This window comes from Melopsittacus undulatus, chromosome 13 (genome assembly GCF_012275295.1).
Source record: "Melopsittacus undulatus isolate bMelUnd1 chromosome 13, bMelUnd1.mat.Z, whole genome shotgun sequence".
NCBI classification, from domain to species: domain Eukaryota; kingdom Metazoa; phylum Chordata; class Aves; order Psittaciformes; family Psittaculidae; genus Melopsittacus; species Melopsittacus undulatus.
Genome location: NC_047539.1, coordinates 7,495,038 through 7,507,358, shown reverse-complemented (window position 1 = coordinate 7,507,358; position 12,321 = coordinate 7,495,038). Strand labels below are relative to the sequence as shown.

The 12,321-nt window shown below is 43.5% G+C and overlaps 1 protein-coding gene across 1 annotated transcript in view; it reads right to left on the bottom strand.

Moving 5' to 3' along the window:
* NLK (nemo like kinase) overlaps positions 1-12,321 on the bottom strand; it is a 42,857-nt gene that overhangs the window by 30,137 nt on the left and 399 nt on the right. The window contains exon 2 of the mRNA XM_034068931.1: positions 11,186-12,140. Coding sequence (XP_033924822.1) covers positions 11,186-11,643 — 458 coding nt within the window. The 5' untranslated portion in view covers positions 11,644-12,140. The remainder of the gene's footprint in view (positions 1-11,185; positions 12,141-12,321) is intronic.

The window sequence follows — 12,321 nt, the reverse complement described above, 5'->3', positions numbered from 1 at the left end:
AACCTTGCTGGTGTTACGTTATGCATATTAATTTTATGAATATCCTGTCTTTCTGTGACCTATTTGATCCATGTCCCTTCAGTCTGTCAGAACATTAACAAGAAGAGTAATTCTGCTTCATCCACATACCCATAAGCCACAAATCAACATCAAGGAGGTCTGGTCTAGAGGGTTTCAAAAGCACTTGAAGAGAACACAGGAGGGTCAGAAAGCACCAAGAGATTCAGGAAATTCTCTTCTTCATTTTACCTAAACCCGCCAGCCTCGGAGTTGATACAATTACGAAAGATGGATTACAAGCAGTCTGGGAATAGCTGGTGTATTCTCTTCCTTCTCCTGTAAAGCTTACCTGCAAGATATTCTCTCTCCAAATAAGAGATGTGAAGTAAATGAGCCAACCAGAATTTACAGGAACATCCGCACAAGTTACATTGCTGTACGAGAACAGCCTCTTTAACAACGCTTTTGTTCTGCTTACTGTGTACTCTCTGGGGGAAAAAAGCTCTTCTTTAAGGCTTTCAAATGGTTTCGTATCAGTTGTCAAGGGCCTTTAAAAGTGAAGGCAGAAGGAAGCCAAAAAGGTACTCTGATAAAAGACAGAGACACTTGTATTCAGAAGTCAGCACACTGTGAGCTCCGGCTCCAGACGGAAGTGCCACACACAGGTGAAAGGGATGCAAAATGGACTGTGACTTTCCCTGTATTGGCTGTGATAATCCTTACCCAATTCATTGGGACCCAAACCAGTCAATAGAAAATGGTTCTCAGTGAAACAAAGTCCAGTGACACAGAGCACACAGCAGACCCCCTCCTTCCTCACCTACAACTTGCTTGGCTTTCAAGTGTCCTTCACAGAGCTCAGCAGGGCCAGGAGAGATCTCAGCAGTTCCCTCACACGAAGCAGAATGCTCACTTCTGAAAACTGCTGCTATCTTTATGGACTAAGTTTTGCTATTCACAGACAAATAGTCTTCAGCAGTTACAAGAATTTGTATTAAATACAACAATGCATTATCTTGAAATTAAACCCCTATGCAAGAGAGATGGAAAGTCAGTGGCTTTTCAGAAAAGAGCTAATTATGTAGATGAAAGCCATAATAACTGCTTGGCCATCAGTTCACCACCATCTCCCATGAAGCAAAGGCTCTGTCCTGACAATACATTTAGCTTAGGAAAGGAAGAAAACTCAAAGAGCACCGCCTGGTGGTGCCAGAATAATGAAGAATTGCCCTGAAACCAGGAATAAAAACTGGAATACCACCATTCCCACATGACAAGGAAGCTAAAACGCCAGTTTCTCCAGTAAGCAATTTTTTTTGCACCTATTAAAATGAATTTGCATATGGAAAAGAATGGGGGACAGAAAATCCTTCTCTGGAGCCCTGGGATTCCTACATTTCCCAGTGAATTTCACTTTTCCACAAGATGTCCTGCAGAAGTTCTTGACTAGAAAGCTCCAAATTGATTGTTTTCAGATTACACACAAATACCATCAGACCTTCTTCTAAGAAAATTAAAGAAGTCACAGAAGATAATTTATCAAAGTCCATATTCTACAGAACGATTCTGCTATAACCGTTCTGGTGTTATAGCCAACATCATCGAGAGCATAAAAATTCCACTCACATGCATATGTTTCCAAGCCTTTATAGAAATTCCACAACAGGAAATTAAAGAATGATACTACCAGGACACACGGATTCATGATTAAAGCTCAGATTCTTACTAAGCACTGTTAAACACTGGACGTGGCCACGTTTCAAAGTCAACCATAGCCATGAAGTTATCCAATATCGAGGCTGACACAGCTCTGCTGTCATTGACCCATCACTCGCACACAACAAAAGAAGACAGGGCTTTAAATATTAAATGAAGCCCAGGTTGTTTGGGTGTTCTTGTACACTGAACAGTTCCCTCTTCTGTGAGGCTGCCTGCAGGCAGGCTGCCCAGTGCTGAGCTTGTGCCGTGTGCGTGTGTGTATATGTATGGATATGTATGTGTGTGTACATGCACAGTGCTGGTGTGTGCACCCACACCCCACACATCAGGTTCACTGGGCACAACTGGCCTTTTCCCATGATTACTGGAACTCCCAGCAGGCGAATTTGTCTAATTTGTAGCAAAATGAAGGTACTCTAAACCACAGAAGAATGCCACTGATTCCACTGATCAAGGCTCCCAGTGTACTCTATAAGATACAAAAGATACTAAAGGCATCAGTATTTTTACAATTTAACTTTGGCCAAGTTAGGGCATTCCTGGCCATAGCACAGCAGGGATTTCCCTATAAGACACTCAGTTCTATGACTGACAGGCTTCACTCAGTATCTGCTCATTTTGCATCGCAGGCCGGTGTGCAGCCCATTCATTTGGCACACTAAGGAATGCCAAATGTTTCTGCAGAGTAGATGGATGAAGCTCTAGTGATTTCTAAGAGGAGCAGGAGTTGTTTTCTACCATTTAGCCCTTGTACCTAAACACTATTGTTTTCACTGGTGATAAGCTGCACTTCATACAAAGTACCACAAACAATACAGGAAAACAGGAAAAAAAGGGTGGAAGTGATGAAAGGACAGTCAGGACACAGTGAGGGGGAAAGAAATAAAGAAAACACGTTACCTATGCTATTCTTTTAAAAGAACTGGCTTACGGCTACAACAGCATTGGTGTTTGCAACCTCTCTGTATTTAGATAGCAGATAATTGCTATAGTTGGTACCACCTTTAGCTAACACCCCATTCACTGCCCATCCCATCCATCACCACTCACATTCACTTCTTCCCTGTAACTGCTTATTACGGTCAAACACTGTTATCAATAAATAAATGCATTAACCACAGAAGCCTCTATCCTTTACATACATATTTGTGCTGCCTGTCATAAGCCACTTTCATTTAAGCATCTACTACCTCACGCAGGGGTCTACTTTTACAGAATTGGAGGTAATGGTTAGCTTGAGTCATAATAAAGGAAAACTTACAGCATCTACCAAGTGATGTAGTTCCAAAGTGCAATACTGGGATTTGCCCATTCTGACAGCACTGAACTGTCTGTGGAGCAGCTGAACCCATCCACATGAGAACCTGGAGAACTGCAAAGCATCTTCCTGTGTTTGAACACAAACTGCAGTTTACACCAGCACTAAGGAGTCCAATCACTCATGGAACCAACACTAAAACTGCGTTACCTTAAAACATTACTTATTCCTTCAAGAATTTCCCAACTTCACAGGTAGTTTAGAACAGACTCAAACTGGTGTAAACCTGAGCTACAGCTGGAAACTGAGACCATATTTCCTTTACAGAAAGCGATTGTAAGACTGTAAATCCCTGGTAAAGCAATCGAGAACAGTCACTGATCACCACCATTAAATAATCTACCACAGAGATCCCACGTGGCCACCAGCTATTCAGGAAGCACCGGGCATCCTACAGACTTGAATTTCACAAACAAAATCCAAACATTTCCAGATAAATTACACTTGTAATATTTATAACTTAATCTTTAATCAAGTGCTTACTCTTCGTTTCTAAAGGTTACAGAGGAAATTGCAGTAACTGAGACAAGCTTCTTTTATTGAATTCTTTTGACTAGAAACAAATGGGGTTTCAGTAAACACTAGGACCTGTTCCCAGTAGAGACCCTACTTTTTACGTAACTTCTCGCATTCCAGAAGGATTTTAAAGTCTGAATTACCTCTGGATCATCTTATTCTCTGCTCAAGGACTTTCATTTTTCAATGAATTCAACAAAGAAGCCAGTTCTAATCTGAGGAAATCTACAGAGTTCAGAAAGAAGCAGGGAAATTGGACTAACAGAAACCCAACACAGCAAAGGTGTAACCCACAAAAGTGGGGGAAAATTACTTATTCTTTGTGTCAGTTGAAATTCTGTTTAGAAGAGTCAGAACAGTCCTGTAACATCCTCTGGCTATGAGCAGGTAACTGACAGTGCCCCAGCATGCCTTCAACAAGCCCTGCATGAGAATAGGAGTGCAGAGGTTGTAGGGGTGGCCACCACCTTCGTTAGACCAAGCAGGACACAGATGTGAACTGACTGAATATCACAGCCCAGCTGCACACTTGTTCCAACCATGACCCTGATCACACAAGTTGATCGTAGCATTCCCCATGTGCCATTTCAATCCTTCAGAAATGCAGAGGGGGAAGCTTCTCACATTGTGTGGAAGAAGAGGACTCGCCTGCTCCACTGCAACTTTTCTTCTTAAGAAACCAAAGCCCCAAGGCACTCAAGTAACCAAAGCTTCCACATAAAAGAACCTGGGAGCTAGATCCCATTGGTACACAAAACCTGGTAGTAAAGCTACTGTTCAGTATTTGCTTGCAAACAACTCAGACAAGCAGGACTTCAAAAGCTAACCCTCAAGTACAGAACAGATGGGTCTACTTACATACAGGAGCCTCCAGGAACAGTTTAACCTAATACTTTATTTTAGCCTAGAATACAGTCTTATTCCCCCAACACCTCCCTCCATCATGAGACTCACTCATCTGTGCTGTGTTGCAGTCTAACCCAACTTCTCATTTTTCTCTCATTTCCCAACACTTAAATTACTGTTCTTTGTGGATTTTCTTTAATATGCCATCGTAAAAAACATTTCCAATTACATTAACAAATGACTGTTCATTTAAATAAACACAAATTCAGTTTAAGTAAGCGCAATCCAAGTCTGAGCTAGCTTTTCTCACATGAAAAGCTGAACGTTAGGTATTCCAGACTAGAAGGCAGAACTTTCCAGAGGATTAAAGATACATGAGACCCAGATACAACCATTACAAGTCATCAAAAAACACTTCAAACATATCCCAAAGGCTTCCTTCTACTTTACCTGCCCAAAGCTATTTTCACTCTCAATCCCACTGTTCCCCCAAGAAATCAAGCAGCCTAGCGACATCAAGCAGCCTCACATAGCACACACACTTGTTACTCACCTTTATTTACTACTCCATTTGATCATCCACAACAGGTAGGAATGCTTCTGCTTTTGCCCATTTATAACTACTAAAGGCACTTGTGCTTTAGGATTAATGAATGGGCAATTTAAACACTCTCTTAAGGAAGATGGAAGAGTGCATGGGGGAAGAGGGGAAACATCTGAAATACCTCTTCTGAAAAATCAATATCAGACTGTGGATCCAGTCACAAGCTGTTCTATGGCAACACTTGCAGAATTCCGAGAGCAGCAAGTGCTCCCAGGATCTAACTGTAGTGTCAGCATGTGGATTACAGGATCTGCAGGTGCCGCAAAGCAACATGCATTTCAAGTGACCTGAAATGCTGCTGACCTTGGCATAATTTACAGTGAACTGATTTATCCAAAATGATCCTCACCCAACTTTGACAAAAATCAAATGCTATCCACATTCCTTCCTTCTTGCATCATCTTGCAAGGCAATAATGAGCAATCTAGTATATTGCTTAGCTTGAATTTCACCTAATTCCCAGCATCTAATTTAAAAGCAAGGAGTTATTATATCCATTTCATTTAATGCAGCACATTCAGGGAATAGACATTGAACTGTTAAGAGATTTTTTCTTTTCATGAAATCTGAAAAAATAAAATAAACAACCCACCTTAAACCCAGAAGCTTTGCAGAATTCCCCATATAAGCCCCTACCTAAGTCATTGTTCTGCTATATTTCTTCACTAACAGAGTCAGAATCCAATTTAGACACAGCAATCTTTTACAAAATACTGACATAGAGATTAAAGATAATCACCTGCAGATCCTTAAATTGTGCTGGTAAGTGTGAAACACAAAGCACACTGCTCCATAATGTGCCCATTGCCAGCATTGCTTCTTTTGCCTCAGGCATCCTCATGGTTTCCTCCAAGAAATAACTGGATAAAACTGACTTAGTTTCTTGCTTAGGAAATCACTGCCTATCTGCATCAGAGCGCAGACAACAGGAAAACTCACTCAAGTAGAACACAGAAAAAGAGGAAAACTGCCACAGTTTAACCCCAGCTGGCAACAGAGCCCCACAGAGCCACTGGCTCCTCCCCAGTGGGATGGGGAGAGAATTAGGGAAGTGAGAAAACCTGTGGGTTGAGTCAAAGACAGTTTAATAGGTAACACAAGGAATTCCTTCTCCATTTCCCATGCAGGCAGGTGCTCAGTCATCCCCAGCACAGCTGGGCTCCATCACACCTAACAGTGACTCGGGAAGGCAAACACCATCACTCTGGGTGCCCCTTCTCACACAGCAGTTGACACAGACAGCCAAGGCCTCCAAAAACCCTGGATTTTTCTTTTTCAACTATTTTGACCTATTATTTAATACTCAGTATTTAGTCTTATTAAGCATTTTTGTTGCCCATTACTTTAAGCAAATTTCACCACTCCAAAAATCAACATCTCACGCTGTAGATGCTTTCCACTCTTAGGACTTACATTCTTGATTAGTACTGTTGTTGCATCTTAGCCAGCTGTAACATCAGTACTTTAAAAGGCTCTTTGGATTTGTCTTGGATTTGCTCACTTTGAATGTTTTGTAGGGATCTTCTCTCTGAGTAACATTATTGGTGTGGATTACTCCTTCCAGAGCCTCTTGATCCAATTCTGGTGGATATCCTGTTCCATCTCCCAGAGCTATTGCTCCTTGCTCACAGCTCTCCACTTAGTGCTGGGTCTCACTTGCAGTGAGAGCTCCGGGATAAACTTGAGATTCATTTTATATCTTGTTGATCAATAACAAAAAAGTCATTTTAGCCTAACACAAAATGTCAGATGGAACAGGCTAAAGCAAAGCAAACAACTGCCCATCTAAATGCTAATTTACATGGGACATTTCCCGGCCGTTGGAATACTGTGTTCCACTAACAGGTCAGGTTTGAGGGACTGGAAAAAGGTCATGAGATAAACAGCTTTAGCTGAGGAAAAAAAACCTCTCACTCCAAAAGTCTTAAAGGGTTTGGTAAAACAAATGTTTCCCAATCAGCCCTTTCTAAACTTCCCATGCTCACCAGGCAGGACTTTTGCATTACTATTTGCATTAACTATGCAAAACATCCTTGTGGTTCGCAAGTCGGAAGGGGATCTCATCTGCCATTATTCATCATTTTGAAGCTGTAACATCTTTTTTTCCCCTAATATACATTCTAGCAATTTTGTCCAAAACAAATTATCTCCATTGCACACTGGCTCAGCATGACACGTTCCTTTAAAGTAACAAGAGATTATCAGTTTATCCCGGGAACGCCTTTCCTACTGCGGTGCTTAGTATCAGCATAGTGATAAAACCCTCTTAAAATAGTTCTAGGATCCAGGCAACAATCAATTGTGTGCAATATTCTTTCAATTTTTATTTAGCGTGGACTTTAGTGCTTCCAGGGCTCTGAAGGCCAGGAATGAATGGTCGATTTAGGCTGAGTTATTCCTGCCTTTGAAAGTTACGGCAGTCTGTACATAATGTCCTATCTCAACATCAACAGCCAAACCATTTGGAACGTTAAACTGCAGTTTGACTTCCTGAATAAAAGGTATTAGAAGAAAATACATTTAAAACCCCCACACAGTGCAATTTAAAACTGTGTAAACAAGAACTTTAAAACAACAAAACAAGAAACCAGCATCTATCATCTCTGCAACACATTTCCCACAGAGATGGGGAACTTTTTGCTAATACTAAAGCAGTTGCTGGGTTTCCCAATCTTTGATGAATGACAATAACTGCTCAGAATTAGAGACAAACAGGCCTTGCAGAGCCACAGCTCCTTACCTCACTAAAGCAGAACTATCCCAACCAACAAGACATTTTCACAACATTTCAGCAGCAGCATTTTAACAACAGCAGCAAAAGTAATTTATTCCCTGCCTACCTGCTCAGAAGCTGCAGTTCCTCTTCAGCCGTGTAGGAACCCTGCACACAACAGCATGAGCACCTCTTGCAGGGGTAAGAAGGCTTCACCCCTCATTCCAAACCCTTCAAGCCTTGGCAGATTCAATGGGTAATTTTTTAATCATGGTTATTATTACTTGTAGGAATCCCACCAGATGGCAGCAGCATGTCTCCCCAGCAAAACAGGAGCACTTTGCAAAGGACAGCTCCTTATTCTCAGAATACACACAGAGACTTCCAAAAACCAGCTGTAAAGTCTGAAACGTGGGGCACAAACAGAGCTTATCGCTGGAACTCAAATCCGGGTCTTTTTCAGCACTTTCAGAACACATTAACATGAAGCAGCGAAAGCTTGATGAGCAAATTGCTGCTTTCAGCAAATGAGGTACCCAAAGTGGTTCATGGTGAGGTGCCAAAGCAGGGTGCAGTTAAGCAAATCTGCAGGACCTGGGCTGTCCGAGCTCAGAAGTACCAAGCTCTGGTGTTAACATGCACATCTCTATGTTAATGCACAATGAAAACGCGTAAATATAGCAATTTAATGCTGATTGTTCAAGAGCCTTTCCTGCTTTGTCAGCTTGGGTTAAGTCCACTTTAAGAGCTACATGGATTCAAAGGAGTTAATGTGCCAATGGAAGCTGATTTCAAATGTTAACAGTGATGAGATGAGCGGGGGCACAGTCTGTGTGTACAAACACCAGCAGTACAAGCCTGCATGAGTTAATAATGAAAATGCTGAAGCACGACGCTTTGGCTCTTCACGAGTGAGAAACTCCAGCAGCACATTAGCTGCCCCAAAACATCATAAAGTACCGGACAAATGAACTAATGACAAATGCTAATTCAACTGCCAAGTCACAGTCTCTCTCGGTAAGCGAAGGGGAAACTCAATACCACACGCCTCTGATTACTTCTTTGACGAGCTAAACTTCACTGCAGGGTGAGTTGTGTCTTTCTAGACAATGCAGTGACACATCCAAGCAGTGAGATGAAAGACTGCTTCTTCAAATACTCAAACTGTCTGCAGAATAACATCCATCTCCCTCAGAAGCACAGATAGGAACTTCTCAGTTATATATTAGTGCAAATACATGCTCAGAAAGAGACAGACAAGCAAGAGAATCCTGATTCACAATCAGCTTAGGCCTTATGCTTCTCAAAATTCTGTGTTACACTTGTACCAAAGCATACATTTTTCATGTCTAAGTCAATTTAAACTATAAATACCCAATCGATGTTTCTGTTCAGCTGCATTATCTCATGTAGCTACAATTAAATTACACAGGCATTCTTTCACATTTTGAATTACATCTAAAATTCATTTTAATTATTGCTTACAGACTCTTGCACGCAGCCTGCATTCACCCACAGAAGTTAGTATGAAATGCCAGAGCCTAGCAGTGACCACTGAGTTCAAATATAGGTGAGCAAAGAGCAACCCATCTCCACCGGTTACCTTCTCAGCCCGCAGCCTCGCAACCATGCCGAAGGGGAGCTACCTCCAAGCTTCTGCTTTTATTTCACTTAACACCCTCCCCTTTCTTCCCCCCCAGGCTGCAGTAAAAGCCGCAGTCACAACTTTGCAAGCACGGTCCCACCAGTGGCAATCCCTGCTGCGTTGGAGGCAGGGCATGGGGCTCGGATGGGTGAACCCTTTTGGTACCCGATGTCAGTCAAGAGCATACCCTTCTTTCCACACTTCTTTTTTTCCCCTCGGCATTCTTAACGACATTATATTTAAATAAAAATATATATAAATATTTAAATAAGCATCTAAATCACCTCTTATTCTACTTAATGTTATGAAAGCAGATCTCTCTCTACACCTTAGTTTTTGGCAAACAACTGACAAAATAAAGACCTAGGAAATCCATACTGGTAAACCACACGACAGCAAGGGCTGATCTTACATAACAAGCTAAATTTAAGCAAGCCTGTAACAATTAAGTTAAAAAAACTCCACACTTTATCCAAAAAATATCTGAACAGATGGAAATTTCTTCAGATCATTTCTTACAGCAGATTCCTTGTCAGGTTTCATTCCTTTCTATCAACTTCTTAATATCGCACCACAGCACGAACACGGCGGAAGTACCTGTGCAACAGCACCCCAGCGACCCTGAAAGCTTTGCATTTAAATTAACCCCCAGGGCCTTCTGCATTAAGGAACACAAGATCAACCACAACATTAACCTACCCCTGCTCTGTGCGGCTTGTTCAGCCTCCTTAGGAAACACGAGTTTATTACAGCACGATCTGGTTACGACTGAGCAGCATTAAGTGCTGGGATGGAGGAATATTGCGTCCTGCTCTTCCGAGGCCTGTCCCGCAAAGCGCTCTGCCACCATATGCTGGCACAGGCTGCAAGCCCTGCCACTTAACACCTCTCCCTCATGCAGAATTACAGCTCGGGCTGTACCTAAAGCAAGGCTCCTCGAGCACCACAGAACGTCGCAGGGACTGAGCGCTGTGGAAAGTTCTGCAGGGACACAAGAGACAGTGGCACACTTCAAACTTTGTGTTTGCGGTACAGGAAGTGGGCTGCAACATGCCTGCTCTCAACCCCAGCACCGAGGCAGCTCCGTGCCTCTAATGAACGTGTCGGAATACCGTAAACTGACAGCCATTTATAAAAGAGAGAAAATCATGCCAGCTTTGCTTCAGCGATCGGGGAGGGCAATAATTACACACACTGCATCAAAGTGGTCACGGAATACAGTACAAAAGATTATGCTCCACTGAGAGAACCCTCTGAAGCAGGAAGGGGAACACAAGGACTGCAGGCAGTGCTACCGTGAGACGGAAAAAGCCCATTTACATTTATGAGAGGAGAGCAAAGTTCAGACATTCTGATTCAGGTAGCACACAGCACGCTACCGCAGGTCAAACAGTCTCCTAGACAAAGATCTTGACAGGTGACTGAAGAAGGAAGACATTTTCATATGGTTTTACTTCCTAACTCTTAAGTCAGGTCACATCATATATTCTAATGCTCATTTGTTAACCTGAAATTTTAGGAAGCACAGCTTAGCTGCACGGAATGCATATTCTAATGACATGTATAAGAAGTGCACGTTGCATTTGTCTCAGAGGAGAATGGTGGTGTGGCCTGTTAGTCAGAGGTTGCTCTTCACCGCTCTAAACCTCCTCCTGCCAACAAAAACAAGTGAAGCCAACTTTCTAAGAACAGAAAAAACCCAGTGAAAACCATAGTAAGCAGCTTTCTGGGATTCTGATTCAAATGACAAAGCCAAGGATGAATTATGATCTGGTAAAAAATGAAAAGGAACAAATTGCTTTGGTTTTTGTTTTCTTTACTCACCAGACAACCCCAAAGGCTCCATATCCAATAGGTCTGTCCGGCTCAATGTCCAGTTGCTGCTGTGGATGTTGTGAGTGCTGATGATGGTGCGCTTTAACTGCAGCGGCTGCTGCAGCTTGTACCTGAGCTGGGGCTGCTGCAGCTGGTCCAGGGGCCTGGCCCGGTGCCGGGGATGGGAAATACGGCTGCTGCTGCCCCGGGTTTAACATCGCTGCCGCCGCAGCCGCAGCCGCCGCGGCCGCAGCCGCCGAAGAGGCATGCTGCTGCACGGGATGGACTGCAGCTGCAGAGCCGGGGTGCAAGTGATGCTGAGGGTGGTGGTGGTGATGGAGGTGAGGAGGAGGGAGGTGAGGAAGGTGGTGGTGATGGTGGTGGTGGTGACCTGCTGCCGCCGCAGACGTACCGCCATTGTAAGCCGCCATCATTTTTGCGTTGGCTGTTGTGCCACAAAGAGACATTCAAAAAAATGCCCTTTGATTGGATAACAACTGGGTCAAGCTGTCATTTGGCCATAAAAATGAAATCTGCTACACTTTAAAAGACGTTGGGTTTCATCATACACGGCCCACCTTTAAAAACATTGAGCTCGACCGGCCTTATCTCTTCGTGAAGCCAAACAACTTGGAGACTCTCTTCATGTGTGCGTGAGCCAGCGTGCACGAACCCTCTTCCCCCAAGAGTCCAGCTGTGGTTGGCTACTGAAACTCCATCCTCGGGCCACTGGGTTGGGTTGGGTTTGGTTCTGTCCTTCACTTTGTTGTTTGTTTGTTAATGAAATAGAACTGGGGTGCTCAATCCCCCTTCCCCGCAGGAGGAGGGTGCGGAGTCTCTCCCCTGGAACACCCTGAGAGCACTGACGACTTTACCCCTTCCATTCCCACATCCTCTGCACTTATCGCCTCGGAACCTCCCTGAGCGCCCAGGCACCTCCTACATAGCTCCCTCCTTCAGACACCTGCTCCCTCGAACAGAGAGAAAGAATAAAATAAATAAAACAACTCAGGACTTCGCAACTTTTCCTGGAAGGCCCGAAACGAGCACGGGCGCCCAGGAAAAGTGGTGAGGGGCGAGGGGGGGAGGGCGCGGGGGAGGCCGGGAGGGCAGCGGAGTGGGAAGCAGATAAAAATAGAGGGTGA